Source organism: Geotrypetes seraphini, chromosome 3 (assembly GCF_902459505.1).
Source record: "Geotrypetes seraphini chromosome 3, aGeoSer1.1, whole genome shotgun sequence".
Lineage (NCBI taxonomy): Eukaryota > Metazoa > Chordata > Amphibia > Gymnophiona > Dermophiidae > Geotrypetes > Geotrypetes seraphini.
The window spans coordinates 289,523,743-289,539,477 of NC_047086.1; the positions used below are offsets into that span (position 1 = coordinate 289,523,743).

The following is a 15,735-nucleotide window of genomic DNA, read 5'->3' on the forward strand; positions in this document are numbered from 1 at the left end:
GGGTGGGGCAGGCCTTCAGGTGGACAGGCAGGCCTTCAGGGGTGAGATGCAGGACTTTAAGGGGGGAGACAGGCCTTCAAGGGGAGACGACAAGCCTTCAAGGGTGGACAGGCCTTCAAGGGAGGGACAGGCCTTCGGGGGGGACAGGCAGGCCTTCAGGGCTGGGATGCAGGCCTTCAGGGGAGGGAGACGAAAAAAAGGAAAGATGCCAGACCTCCTGGGGAGGGAAGGAAAACAGAAGGGGAGGACAGAGATGACAGATGGATGGTTAGCACAAAGAAAGAAGGAGACCCTGGCAAGCAAGTTATCAGAAGACAACCAGAGCCTGGGACCAACAAGATCTGAATAATGACCAGAAAACAAAAGGTAGAAAAACTCATTTTATTTTCTGTTTTGTGATTACAATGTCAGATTTGTATCCTGCCAGAGCTGGTGTTAGGTCGCAAACGTGAGTTAGGATTTAACAGAGAGAGGAAAAGTCTTTTTTGTTTGTTTATTTTGTTTACACCACAGCGCCAGTGTGGCTAGGAGAAGGCAAAGGGGGTGAAGAGGCTCTAAAATAAACCCACCAGGATGTTTGAAAAAATCAAACACCCAACTGGGCAGGAAAATCGAATCGAATCCAAAAACCAATTCAATAGGCTGAATCGAATCAAATTTTTTTTCCTGAATCGGGCAGCACTAGTTCAAAGAGACGTGCATAAACCGGACTGAGAGGATGAAGAAATTATTTATTTAAGAATTTATATACCACTTATAGTCTAAGTGGTTTACATTCAGTTACTCAAGCAGTTTTCCCTTACCTAGTGGTCTACAATGGGAATTCACAGCAGCCATTTTGATAATGGCTTTGCATGGGACAGGAGCTTAGGAAGATCGCTCCTGCCCTGCGTCACCGCTAGACCACCAGGTAAGGTCCGGGGAGGTTTGGGCAGCCTGCAAAAAAAAAAATTGCGAATAATCGAATTAATGCGTAGGAAAACTGCGAATCCGGAGAGCTGTAAATGGTGCTCAGCCCACTGCTCTAACCAATAGGCTATTCCTTACTCCTCCATATTCAGTTTTTCAACATTTGTATTATGCTGGTCTACAATTCCAAGGCCACAGGAATATGGGGAGATTGTTAACTCATTAATAACTTGTATCTTATTTCATGCCATTAAAGCATTTACAAAAATCTATATTATCTCCCACAGTATTCTTTGCTGATTCTGTCATTTTATGCCTTTGTAGATGACACGTAGTGAAATACTTGATTAGTGTAAGGTGAATAATCTGATATGATTTTGCGCCTCCTTGCTTGTTGTGATTGATTACCTTTATTCTCAGAAAGTGTACCTCCTCTGTTAATCCCTGTTTCTCTTTCATAAGCAGATTCTTCTGGTTCAATAGTTCTATAAGCTGCTGAGCATTGGTCTGACAATGCTTGTCCAACTGTTGTAATCTGGATGGAAAGAGAAAAGTATGCTAAATACATGGAATAGGAGGAAGGGAAGCTTTGTAGTTTAATCAAAAGAAGGCATAACATCAATAATAAAGCAGAGTTTAAATGAGCCTTTACAATTTTTTTCTGGAAATATTAACATGGGAAGAACACAGTGTTCCAAGACTAAAATTACCCCTTAAATCTAATTTTTCTAAAGTATTTTCTGTGTAAAGTATACATATAAAATTGTGCAGGTGAATAGAAATATACAGTATGGATCGCATGTGTTCTTGTACTTGAACCATGCGTAGGCATTCCTGAGGACACAGATTTAATGGAACAGGAAAAGAATTGCAAGGTATATGTATACACAATATATGCACACCCTTACAACTATCTTGGAGATTGTGTGACTCTGTGTGCTATGAAAGATTACTGTAGAAACTATTTTATAAAGGTATCCATGGGTACAGTATAGCATTGGAATTGAGACAGTATTGCACTGTTTTGGACCATTAGTGAATTTTGTATTACATTTGTATTTATTTTAACAGTATATATTACATTGTTGTAGAGCAGGGGTGTCCAACCTGCGGCCCAAGGGCCGCAAGCGGCCCTGTGAAGTATTTTGTGCGGCCCTGGTCGAGGCCGATCCGATGCAGTGTTTTCTTCTGCAGACCCCGGGTGTTTACCGTCTTGCTGGCTCCCTCCTCTGTCTTGCTGCAGCGTTTGCGCGCTTGTGCGGCCCCAGAAACATTTTTTTTGGGCCAATGCGGCCCAGGGAAGCCAAAAGGTTGGACACCCATGTTGTAGAGTAATGTGTTTAAACTCAATCATGTCAGTACCTGCTGATGCTGTGAGAAGAGGGGATAATTAAGAGTTGCAAGAATAATCCATATTCTTAATTCAGCAAAGTAAATTTTTTAGAATTAAAATGAATATGTTTCATAGTTCATTTAAATTTTGATTAAATGCTTCTCCAGAGGTACGAAGCGTTGTACATAGTAATTTAAAATAGATAGGAGATGAACATATTAAATAATTAAACATTAAACAACAAAACAAACATACTTATGACATGAAAACATTAGGAGAAAAGGAAGAACTACAATTTATTACAAAAGAATACATAAAAGGAAAATACGATAGGGAAGGGCGACAAATAAGTAATGCGGAAGTAAATACATATGTAAGAAATCAATTATAGGCATCTTTAAAGAGAAAGCATTTTAAGCTACTTTTAAATTTCTGCAAGTTTTGTTCTGCTATGAGGTATAGAGGAAGAGAGTTCCAAATTAATGGGGCAGTGACTGAGAAAATGAGAGTACGACGGGTACCAATTATTTTTAAGGATGGGACATTAAGGGAATGTTGAGAGGCTGATCTTAAAGTTCTGGGAGGGTCATAAGGAATCAGTAATCTATCTATGAATGCAGAGGTATTAGTATGTATAGTTTTAATGGTTAAAATAGTGATTTTATAGGTGATGTGAAATAGGCAGCCAATGAGCTTTTTGTAACAAAGAGGTGACATGATCAAATATTTTGGAGCTCAAAATAATTTTGATAGCTGTATTTTGTATGAGTTGTAGGCGTTTTATATCTTTTTGACACGACCCTTTAATTAATGAGTTACAATAATCAATTTTAGATAAGGGAATGAATTAAAACATTAAGAGAATTTACATCAAGGAGGGGAACCAAAGATCTGATCATCCTAAGTTTGTAAAAACAGTTTTTGACCAGAGCACTAATTTGAGGACGGAATGAAAGTTTATTATCAATAAGAACACCTAATATTTTGGTTGTTGAAGTTGATTCGAGAGGGACATTGTCAATGGAAGCCGGTGCGATTAACTCTAAACCTTCTTTCCTTGGAAAAAGAACAGTACTTGTTTTAGAAATGCTTAAAGAAAGCATATTTGCGTTTAACCAATCGTGAATTTTAGCTAATTTAAGATTGATGGTAGTGATATCATTTTGATTAGTGGGATCATTGGTGTGAAGAAGTTGAAGATCGTTGGCATAAGCATAGACAGTGAATTCGATAGATTGGCTGAGGGTTAGAAGAGGAGCCAGATAAATTTTGAAGAGCAAGGGGGACAGTATGGAACCTTGTGGAATGCCAAAGTAGGAGTTATTCAAATGGACAGTGGAAACCCTATCAGAAAAATAAGATTTAAACCATTCAATAACTTGATCAGATAAACCAATGGAAGCAAGTTGTTGAAGTAGGAGATGGTGATCTATGGTGTCAAATGCGGCGGCAAGGTCTAAATAGACAAGATGGACAGACTTGCGCTGATCAAGGTAGTAATGGATGGTTATGGTGAGTCCTAAGAGAGAGTGTTCTGTAGAGTGTTTTTTGTGGAATCCTGTTTGATTGGGGTGCAAGGTCCGTGTTTTGTCAATAAAATCCGAAAGCTGATGAAAGACAATTTTTTTGGTTAATTTTGCTAGAAATGGGAGATTCGCAATTGGACATTAGTTTTTGCAATCCTTTGAGTTATTTTTAGGGTCTTTGATAAAGGATCAAATGTTTCCAATCTGACGGTAGACTGGCTGTAGTAAGACTTTTATGAATGATTTGAAGAATATAGGGATCAAAAATAGAGAAGTGATGTTTTAGAATGAAAGGAAGGAGAGGCTCTACCTTGGAACCCTTTATATTAATGGAATGAAGTATTCGTTCAATATCTTTTAGAGATGGTAGAAATAAATTGGAACAAGAAGCAGAGAGTTGCTCTTAACTGCTTCTTTGTCAATGGTGATGGAAATGGTAGCACCAGAGGAGTTAGTAGCTTTACTTCCAATTTTAGACCTTATTAAGTTGATTTTCATCTGAAAGAAATTCGCTAAACTTTGAGCTCATGGGGATTCATCAGTGAGAGTGACTGGTTTATGTTTGAAGTAAGTTAATTGTTTAAGAATTTTGAAGAGAGCTTTTGCTTTAGTGATTTTTTTAAATATAGAATTGTTTCATTACTGCATTAGGTATTTGACGGTAATGTTGTGAATGTTTCTTGTAATTATCCAAATTGATTTGAGTGGGCTTAGAACGCCATTTGCGTTCCACAGAACACAATTGTCGTTTTAGAAGAAGTAAAGAAGAGTTAAACCAGGGGTTAAGTTGGTTTTTAGGGGGGATGGTTCGAGTGATTATTGGCGCTACTGAATCTAAGAGGGAACGACAAGCATTGTTCCAAATTTTTAATTGCTCATTTGAAGTTACAGCTCTGAAATCCTTAGTTTCGTTAGAAAATATAGCAAGTATTAGGAATTCATTGAGATTTTGAAAGTCTCTTAAAGAAACAGTTTTAGGTAATCGGGGAATAACTACTGGGAACTGTAAAGTGCAGGATGAATGAATGAAACTATGATCAGAGAAGGGTGACAAAATGATAATGAGGATGGAACAACTTCCCTGTGAGAAATGGTTAAAGAGTTTAGGGCTCTTCAGCTTTGAGAAAAGATGGCCGAGGGGAGCGATGAGGTCCATAAAATACTGAGTGGAATGGAACAGTTAGATTTGAATTGCTTGCCATTTTCAAAGGTACAAGGATTAGGGGGGCACACAATGAAGCTACTAAGTGAAGAAAATATTTCTTCACTCAATGTGTAATTGAACTCAGAAATTAATTGCTAGACAATGTGGTAAAAGCAACTAGATAAGCAGGGTTTAAAAAAGATTTGGATAATTTCCTAAAAGAAGAGTCCATAAGCCATTATTAAGATGGACTGGAAAAATCCACTATTTATTTCTAGGATAAGCAGCATAAAATCTATTTTACTCTTTTGGGCTCTTCCCAGGTACTTGTGACCTGGATTTACTGCTATTGGAAACAGAAGACTGGGCTTGATGTGGTCAGTCCCAGTATGGCAACACTCATATTAGCCATCAGTTTGTTCAACACATATCCACAGCTGTTCACAATGCAGGACAGAATGCGTCATTGAGCTGCCTATTGGAAGTCATCACATATTAGCTGAGTACAGATTGACAGGGCTCTAAACATCCAAAATTATTGTTCATTTAACACATGCATGATATCAAGACATTTAACAGCTGGTTGTAAATGGCAGTCATATATGTTTTAGAGCCTTAAACATTTACAGCTGCAAGCAATTTCAAAACATCAATATCTTGACTATTGAAGTCCTTAGCCCTTCCACCTAGACATCATTATAACACATAGTAAAATGGCAAGCTGTATGTTTAAATATCTCTGCTAGTTGAAATATAAGGACTGTTTTAATACTCAAAAGCAGCAGGTGTTGATCCAAAATGAAACTTCATCTCTAAGGAGGTTGAAATGCTGGTGTGAGATGTGATAAAACACTGGAGACAACTGTTTGGTGTGATAGATGTTTGGTGTTTGGTGTGATAGAACTGTTTGGTGTCTTACAACAAATAGAAGGCATAGACAGGGATCTGCCATCACCTGAATGACATTTTTCACAGCAATAGGGACACGAGGTCCATAAACATAAAGGGTGGGAACTAGTGCTATTTGATTCAGGGAAAAAGTTTTTTGATTCAATTTGATTTTTTTCCTGGGAGCTGTTCTTTTCAGCACTACAATCCACTCAAGGTAAGTAGACAGCTCCCAGCAGCATTTGCAGCTTTTATGGTAATCAGCTCCCCTTTTAGGCTCCCTCCATTGGAATCCACAAAATCCCCTTTCCTCCGCCCATCTCCATGGTAAGCCTTACCACCTGAATTGCCATGAGGTAAATTTAAAAAAAAAAAATTGCAGTGGCAAGTGCAGCAGTACCCTACTGTGCCTTAATAAAAGGGTCCTTACGTTTACTCAGCTTGGAATCAATCTGGAATGTTCTGCAAAAAAGGTAAATTTCAAAATATCAATGTCCTGGTCTCAAAAGTGAAGTTTGAGGGGAAATTACCATGCCATGTTGTATACTTTTGTGGCATAGGCAATTACTCAGGAACAAAAAAAATTGTTACATAGTGTAACAAAGTTGTCAAGATGTGATGAAGCTAACTGCAATAAGTAATAGGTATCTTCATGAACTGCTAAGTGAGAACAGCAACAGGAGTTGCAGTCAGAAAGCAAGGCTTGTGTGTTACACAGTTCCTTCAGCAGTTGTACCAATCTGCAGTTTCATGAAAATAAGTAAAATCTGATGCAGGGGAATTTTTTTTTCCCCTGTATCATTGCCTCATGACAATCTGCCATGTTAGACAGCTTTCTAGGGAAGGGGAATAAGATTTGGATTTATCTCATACCATTTCAGTAGAGTTAATTTCAGGTACACTTCTCCCTCTGTATCCGCGGTTTCTGTATCTCTGGATTCGCTTATTCACGATTTTTCAGCTGCTGTCTCTGCCCCCTAATTTTCATCACTGAAACCGGCGTTTCACATTGGAAATCACTGCTCCCGGTGGTTCCTGAAGGAAATCGCTGCTCCCAGCGTTGTATGGAGCAAATCGAAGGTTTATTATCTTTTTCAGGTCTATTTTACCGAAAAACTGCAAAGAACATGCAAAAAGTTATTCGCGGTTTTTCGGTATTCATGGCTATGTTCTGCCCGCATCCCCCGCGAATATGGAGGGAGAAGTGTACATTAGGTATTTTCCTGTCCTTGGAGGACTTACAATCTCAGTTTGTACCTGAAGGAATGGAAGGCAAGTGGCTTGCCCAAGATTAAAGGGAACAGTGGTAGCATTTGTACCCTAACTTTCTTAGTTCTCAGCCTATTGCACTAAACATTAAGCTGCTTCTCCACTTCAATAAACTTATGAGTCAACCTACAGAGAAGATAAGAGGGAAAATGACTGGTAATTTCCTTGTCTTCAGGGAACACTTACTACAGGTAAGGAACTTTGCTTTCTCTTAAAGACATTGGGAATAACTAGTAAATGTGGCTCCCTAGCTGTCTCAAAAAGATAGCTGCAAAACAGCAGAGGCTCTATAGGTCTACAGATAGAACAAATGAAGGAAAAAAGCAGAACCCAGAGTGCAGTTCTCATACACAAAAACACTTTATTGATTTTTTTAAAAAACCCAAACCCCCAACACCAGACATGGTCCATGTTTTGCCCACTATAGAGGTATGACTAGAAATATAACATGAGTAAATCTCCAAATATAACTATGAATTACATTAAAAACAACTGCTTACAATAGAAAAGAAATTACAGTAAAAATGGATTACAATAAAAACAAAAATGCATGCATGTGTGGAAACAAAAAATATAACTACTATGTCAACACATAAGAGTGTAAAAGATATCAAAAAACGTAGTTTCTCTTCTCTAGTGATTCGATGCATTTCTAATTTAAACAAACAAACAAAAAAAAGCATTGACCAAATCGTGCAGTATACTAGTGAATCACTAGTGGCCAGCATAACAAAAGCTGGCAGACCCCCTTCAATGTAATGTCATGACACCACTTGTGCTATAAAAAGAACAAGAAATGATTAAAAAAATATAATCAATAAGCAGCTACTAAAGGGCTATGCAAAACCCTGTAAAATAAAGGGCTCCTTTTACAAAGGCCCGCTAGCAGTTTTAGCGCGTGCGCTAGCCGCTACTACCTCCTTTTAAGCAGGTGGTAATTTTTCAGCTAGCGCATGCTATAGCGTGTGCTAATCTTGTGCATGCGCTAAAAACGCTAGCGCACCTTAGTAAAAGGACCCCAAAGTTTCACTTAAGAACATAAGCAATGTCTCCACTGGGTCAGACCTGAAGTCCATTGTGCCCAGCAGTTCGCACCCGCAGCAGCCCAACAGGTCCAGCAGGAAATTGTCCAATCCTTTCTTGAACCCCAGTACCATACGCTGCCCTATTACGCCCTCTGGAAGCGCATTCCAGGTGTCCACCACACGTTGGGTAAAGAAGAACTTCCTAGCATTCGTTACTCAGCAAGCAGTGATCAAAGACTCAGAAGACACAAAGATTGAGGCTGACTGAAGTTCAGTTTTGGATTTAGCACTGAAATCTGGTTTTGGCTGAAAATGTCTGAGCATTTTCAGTCACAACCAAAAATGTGACCTCACTACTCTAAGACTGCCCATCCCCCACCTCCGAGCCACCCACCAGCTCCTCCTGCCCTCTCTTTCCTTGAACACTCTCCCTGGACCTACATTCTAAAGAAAGAAGCATTTTTAATACAAATTCCACACTCAACATTAACAAGTTACAGCCATTTTTTATGGCATAGCAGCAGTGGTCATATGAGCTTCAGTGCTTTGAGATCCAAAAGTGGTGTCCCTTAGAATTGCACTTATGACTGCAATGTATTAAAGCGGACTGTGATGTTTCCAGTCTTGACTTTTGTACTGATTCTCAGAAGAAGCGAGTGGGCGAAACGGGCTCGTCAGATTTGACTGTCTTATACTGTACATATATGACATACACAAAGTATTATTAAACTTTAAAGTAAACAATCTAAAAAAAAAAAACCACTCCTTTTTTATGCAATAAGTAATGGCCACTCTTTATAATTATGACATACAATCCTCTTTTGCAAATTAAATCAGATCTACTACTACTCCATTTTCTATTACCACTACTACTAAATCTACTCTTTCTATATCTACTTTATTTCAATGAGAAGGTTGTTCTTGTTTGCCTTGAATATAAAACTGTAGAGTGGTCTTCGACAAGGTGACACACATATCATCTTTGACATCCAATCTATTTCAATTTTTCTTTTTTATAGAAACAAGTGCTAAAAACCCTGATTCACAAATAATGGCGAGAAAAGTAATGTGTGAGAAAAATAACATGAGAAAGTTCACATGAGAAAAATTAACAGTACCAGGCCATATAGTGAATATAAATGTTAGTTTTTATCTGACCCTCATGGATTCCCTGAAACCCATCCATGGTTAAGAACCACTGGTCTAGTGACTTCTTCAAGGCAAGTGCATCTTGCATTGCCTCTTTCCCTGGAGATTCTGTGTTCAAAATGGCAGCTGCAAAATCTTGTAGCAATCTTGTGAGACTGCTGCGGGATGTTGTAGCCAGCATTTTGAACACAGCCACTAGAGGAGGGAGCAAGCTTCATGCTCCTGTCCCAAAGAAGCCACTAGACCACCAGAGCCTTTAGAAGGTAGATCTGGAGAACAGGATTGGGGGTGTGGAACTGGTGGAGAGACCAGTGGGGGAGACAGGTTTTGGGGTGGGAGTGGGATAGGTACATGGTTGGATTGGAGGGGATAGGTTTGTGGCAGTGGCAGTAGACCTAAGGCCATGGTTTCAGTTCTGGATGAAACAAAGCCATGAATTTTGGCCACAACTAAAACCATGGGTTTTAGTCAGTCTCTAATTCAAGATCATGTGCTACAAAAGGAGAACTGCTAGAAAAGCCAATTTATGTCCTACAGATTGAGATCTTTAAGTCTGTCCCCATATGCCTTATGACGAAGACCATGCAACAGTTTAGTAGCCTTCTTCTGGACCGATGCCATCCTCTTTATATCTTTTTGAAGGTGTGGCCTCCAGAATTGTACACAATATTCTAAATGAGGTCTCACCAAAGCCTTATACAGGGGCATTAATACCTCCTTTTTCCTACTGGCCATACCCTCATTGTTCATGCATTTGTTCCACTATTAGTTTCACAATTTGTTTCTTTTTTTTTATTATTATTTATCATTTTCAAATTACAAATCAAGTATCACTTATACAGAAAGATAAAGATAAGGCAACAGAGTATTCAATCTAACATCTCAAATATCAATAATATCAATAAAAAAAAGGAAAATCATTATAGCTTAACTTCAACTCAAGTCCACAATTGGGATCCAAGGTATACATAGTGGAAACTTAAAAGAATATTTAACAAACTAAATTGCTGTATAAAGAAAAAACAGGCCCTTTAAACTGAGACAGGATAACAAATAATTAATTTCACCTTCTTAATTCCCCTTAAGCCTGAGGTGCTGTAGACAAGAATGTTGTCAGCTGGCTTGGGTCAAAGAAAACATATTTTTTCATACGATATTGTATCACACATTTACAAGGATGTTGAAGAAAAAAAGGTTGCTCCCAAAGCTATAACCCCTGGTTTTAAAAGTGGTGGCAACATATCTTCAGAAATTTCCAAAATTTCCATCATATAGCGTTTCACCATATCTCTTGGGGATATTGTTGCAACCCTCGGAAAATTAATTAATCTGAGATTATTATTTCTGGAGGTATTTTCTAAGGATTCCAGTTTCCTTCTTAAATTAATATTGTCCTTGATTAATGTTTCTCTAATCTGTTTAGAAACTTTCAATTCTTGGTGAATACTTTCTAGGGAACGTTTTGTGTCATCAAATTCAACTTTCAAGTTTCCCACCATAGTCTCTTGGACTTTAAGTCTTTCTTCCAACTGACTCAGTTGGGGTTTAACTGATTTTGCCAAGTCTGCCACCAGATCCCAAAGGAAATCCAGGGTTACCTCTCTAGGTTTTTCAATATGAGAAGCATTTGTAAAATGAGAAGACTCACCAGTTGATATCACCTCTTGGACAGCACTGCTCCGGTTCTGATTTATCCCTGCAGTTGTTGGACTCTCAGTCTCCTCCAAACGAGAGTTTGTCTCCATTCTCCCCTCTCTGCTCTCTGTGGCCTCCGAGGGAGAGTATTGTCCATGCACCTCCTCTCGTGGGAAGCTGGTAATCTGAGGAGGGGGGGGGTGCTCTGGCATGGGGGCTTAGCGTTGTCTCCAAGCCCAAGGAGATTGCATCTATTCCGCCCCTCCAGTGCGTCTCCATTGGGTCTCCCGACGCCCGGGGTATCTCCTGTATAAGCCGAAGAAGCTCCTCGATGTTGCCGAACACCGTGCTCCAGACTGCTGCGAGGCTCCAGCGGCACTGCGTCCTCTTCGTTTCGGCATTGAAGGGAAGGCAGATATCCCAGACAGCGATTCAAAAGTTCTTTGAGGTGAGACTCCGTGGCGTGTTACTCAGCTAAAAGGGTCTGCGGCCATCTTGGATCCCTCATGTTCCAAATTTGGAACACAATTTGTTTCTTAACTGTTTCAGTGTTTACTTATTGTTTATGACTATTTTTTAAAAATCTTCAATATAAAATAGAAATGATAAGAAGAACTGACCTGTACTAAGGTTAGCTAAACTTCTTCTTACCTCTTTGAAACCTCATGCAGGACTTATTCTTGAGTTAGTGGTTAGTCAAAGGCCAGAATGCATGGCGGCAGTAGAGATACTGTACCATGTGAAACTGTGCAGGCCTGGTCATGAGCCAGCACCCTTTTTGCAAACTAGCCTCCTTCTCTACTCCTGACCCCCCACTCCAGAGCATTTGAGGCTATTTACTGAGTAACTCCAGAGTGTATCAAAACCAGATTGCCATTCTGTGTGCCTGCTTCTTCTTTGAGATACTTAAACAGGGATTTTTATGAGGGAGATACTCAGGGGTACTGAGTTCCAGCACCTTTTTCACTGCTTAATAAAAATGATCCATGGTCCCCAAGTATTAATACAAGAGCTCAGGCTCTGCACATCCAGTGCTGCCTTTTTATGGATTTTGTCTCTGGTTGAAGGGAACCCAGCAGCCTTTTTATGGATTCTTCAGCTGGTTGTAGGTTCCTGATCACCCCACTCTTGAAAAACAGCCTGGTATTTGAATATTGGCACCTTTTTATCTTAAAAAAAAAAAAAAAAAGCACTGTACTTAGATAAATGATATCTAGTTGACTTCTCTTTAAAAATGAGTAGACTGGCCTAAACTCATTTTAGGGCATTATTTTCTCTAATTCAAGAGTTATGGAATAGGCTAAAGGTCTAAATCTTTTAACAAATTACTAACAAACTGATTTTTCAGTCAGGCAAAGGAAGATGAGTAGGGACAGTACAAGAATCCTGGGTGCCCTAGATGAAGTTTCAACTGAAACTGGCTTGAATATTACCTTAGACCAATCAATGCTCAATATATAAATAAATGGTTTCTAAGGTGCTCAGTAAACATCTTATGTCACCTTAATAAATGTTTTCAATAATTTTATAGTCTGTTAATAGACCTCAGAACCACCACTCCTCCGTCCCACCGAAGTGTAATCACGGGGAGATGCAAGTGATGCACTCCTCACCGGTCTATTTAATTTAAATTTTGATATCATTCCTCCAATTCTTATGCTTAAATTTACTTATCTTAGTAATGGTGAACTATCAGTTCTCACGGTAGACTGGCGGTAAGACCCGACTTGTTTCACAATTGTTTCTTCAGGGGTCTGTCAAATGCTGCCGCCATCCAACTCTAATCAATGAAGTTTCAGCATAATCTCACCCCCACTTATGCACAATCTTCAAGCTGCTGCAGGAAAATTGTCTGACAGTTTTATCAGCCAACTCGCACATTGTGACCTATGGACAGGATGTGCATGGTGGTGCCATCTCTGAGTTCTGTGAAGTTATGAGGAAGTCGCAAGAGCATGCTATCTGTGCAAGGCCCAGTTTATTGGAATGCTCTCCCCCTGGAGTTAAGACAAATCCCTAAATTGCTGCAGTTTAGAAAAAGTTTGAAAACTGCTCTATTTGAATGTTATTTTGTTCAGTGAGATTTATTGATGAGGGAGCAGTTCTTGACTACCTTCATTTTTCAATGTTATAGAATCAGAGGGTTTTTTTGTATTAATGCCCATATATTTGTATGTTTTATGTGTTAGGTTTGTGTATACTGTTTGTTTTTTATTTGTATTTTATTATGCATGTACAGTTGGTATCCGCTTAGAATTGTTGGATATGCGGGCTATAAATGTTTTAACTAACTAACTAACTAAAATAAGATTCAATAATATTTTTGTAAAGACAACATATAAAACGTAGTCTCAATGGGCCTGATTCTATAAATAGTGCCTGAGTTAGGTGCCCAACTTTACCCCCTTTTACAAACGTGTAGTACGGTTTTTAGCGTCGGCCACGGCGGTAACAACTCTGACACTCATAGGAATTCTATGTGTGTCGGAGCTGTTACCACCGTGGCGGGCACAAAAAACTACGCTATGCTTTTTTAAAGGGAGGGTTAATTTTTAAAATTGGTTAATTTTTAAACTGGTTAATTGGCACTAAAAATTGAAAGACATCTTTGTAGACTCCATCCTTCCTCTCATCAACACCTCTCTACTATCAGGCTCAGTGCCCATAAACTGCTTGCCTTGGATCGGTAGCATAGAATGATGCTACTCTTTGGGCTTGGCCAGGTACTAGTGACCTGGATTGGCCACTGTGAGAATAGGCTACTGGGCTTGATGGACCATTGGTCTGACCCAGTAAGGCTATTCTTATGTTCTTAACTAGAAATCAACAATCAGACCAATCCTTTAAAAAAAACAAACACCCTTGACCCTAACATGCCCAGCAACTTTAGACCCGTCTCCAACCTACCCTTTAATTCCAAGATTCTGGAAAAAAAACAACTATGCTCAGCCAATTTCACTCCTTCATTAACAAACAAAGAGCTCTATCCATCTACCGATCAGGATTCAGGAAATTCCACAGTACTGATACTGTCCTTCTCACATCACCAACGACTGCTGGAAACTAATGGATGAGGGTAATGATGTTTTTTTGGTGCTACTTGATCTCAGCGCAATGTTCAGCACCATTGACCATCCTCCCCTCATCACACGACTCTTCAAAATTGGCATCCAAGACACTGCATTGCACTGGTTAACTTCCTTCCTGAGTAACAGATCCCAAAGTGTACTACTCAATGCTGCCCTATCGAAATCAAAACCAATCAAATATGGTGATTCCCAAGAGGCTTTACTATCCCCTCTATTATTTAATCTCTACATTAGGCCTGTCCTAGACATAGCCCACAAACACCAAATCCAGATTAATCCAGATTAATTTCTTCGCTGATGACATCCAACTATATCTACCACTGGGAGAAATCCGTGACTCTCAGATAACAAAACTCCTAAAATGTAACTTGAATATTTTAATGTACTGCACTGTGTATGTCTAGAAGTACTGTAGAAAAGATAAGTAGCAATAGGCTGCGAGCCTCTAACAAAAAAATGTGACACGACCTATTCAATTCCTATGGGCTGCGTCACATTTGCCAAGCTGGGACTCGCTACCACAACTTTATAAAAGGTATGAATTATCTAAATGATGTACACAAATAAGTTGTTCAACTACTTTATAAACAGTACAGTTTGATAATCCTTCTGCAGACAGAGAAAGCCACATGATTTTACATGTTACAAGTAATATAATTCAATAAAGGTTTATATCAGGGCTTTTTTGCATTTATATTGGGGCTGTACATTATTAATCGTGATTAAAATTTTTAATTGCACAATTAATCGTGATTAAAAAGCACCCCTTGTACAGCGCAATATAGAGATAGCAGATGTAAATACTCAACATAAGAACATAAAAATAGCCTTACTGAGTCAGACCAATGGTCCATCTAGCCTAGTAGTCCATCTTCAGAACCCAAATAGTAACAACATTCCATGCTCTCAATCCAGGGCTAGCAGTGGCTTCCCCCATGTCTGTCTCAATAATAGACTATGGACTTTCCTCCAGGAAACTGTCAAGTTTAAGTTTCAAGTTTATTAAAATTTTGGATTGATCGCCTATCATAGTTTCTAAGCAATGAACATAAAAATGGGAATCTAATTATAATCTTTAAATATATATCTAATATAATAAAATGCTAGGCCGCACATGCGCACTCCCATCTGCGCGCTTACGTCACCAGCCGCCGATGCCTCCACAAGCCGGGACCGCAGCCAGCCGCCAATCTCTGTTCCTCCAGCGGGCGGGCGAGCGAATGAGCGAGCGGGCGGGGGGGGGGGGTCTTGGAGGAGAGGGATCGCGGCCGCTCAACGCCCCCACCGAGGAGCCCAGCAACTTTCCGCCCCAGCTCTTAAACTGACCCAAGTCCTTTGCCGCCCCCCTTCCCTTCCCGCGGGCCCGACTACCTACCCGGCGATTCAAGCAGCGTATGCAGCAGTCTTCACACGCTGCTTCGGGTCCTTCTACTGCCCTGATTTGCTCTGCCGCGTCTCTGGTGATGTCATCAGGTACGTGCCAGAGTAAATCAGGCCAGTAGAAGGACCCGAAGCAGCGTGTGAAGACTGCTGCACACGCTGCTTGAATCGCCATGTGTAGTCGGGCCCGCAGGAAGGGAAGGGGGGGGGTGGCGGCAAAGGACTCGGGACCGCGTTTGTAGTCGGGACCACGGGAAGGGAAAGGGGGGTAGAGGAAATGCTAATGCTGCTGCGCAGGGAACTGGTGTGGGGGGAGGGAAATGGAGGGGGAGAGAATGCTGCTTTGGACAGACAGACAGAGGAAGGGAGACAGAAAGAAAAGAAGAAA

The 15,735-nt window shown here is 39.9% G+C and overlaps 1 protein-coding gene across 1 annotated transcript in view; it reads right to left on the reverse strand.

The window, feature by feature from the left end:
- The window catches only part of SDCCAG8 (SHH signaling and ciliogenesis regulator SDCCAG8), a 462,443-nt gene that overhangs the window by 8,797 nt on the left and 437,911 nt on the right, over positions 1–15,735 (reverse strand). Inside the window, exon 17 of the mRNA XM_033937699.1 lies at positions 1,318–1,444. Coding sequence (XP_033793590.1) covers positions 1,318–1,444 — 127 coding nt within the window. The remainder of the gene's footprint in view (positions 1–1,317; positions 1,445–15,735) is intronic.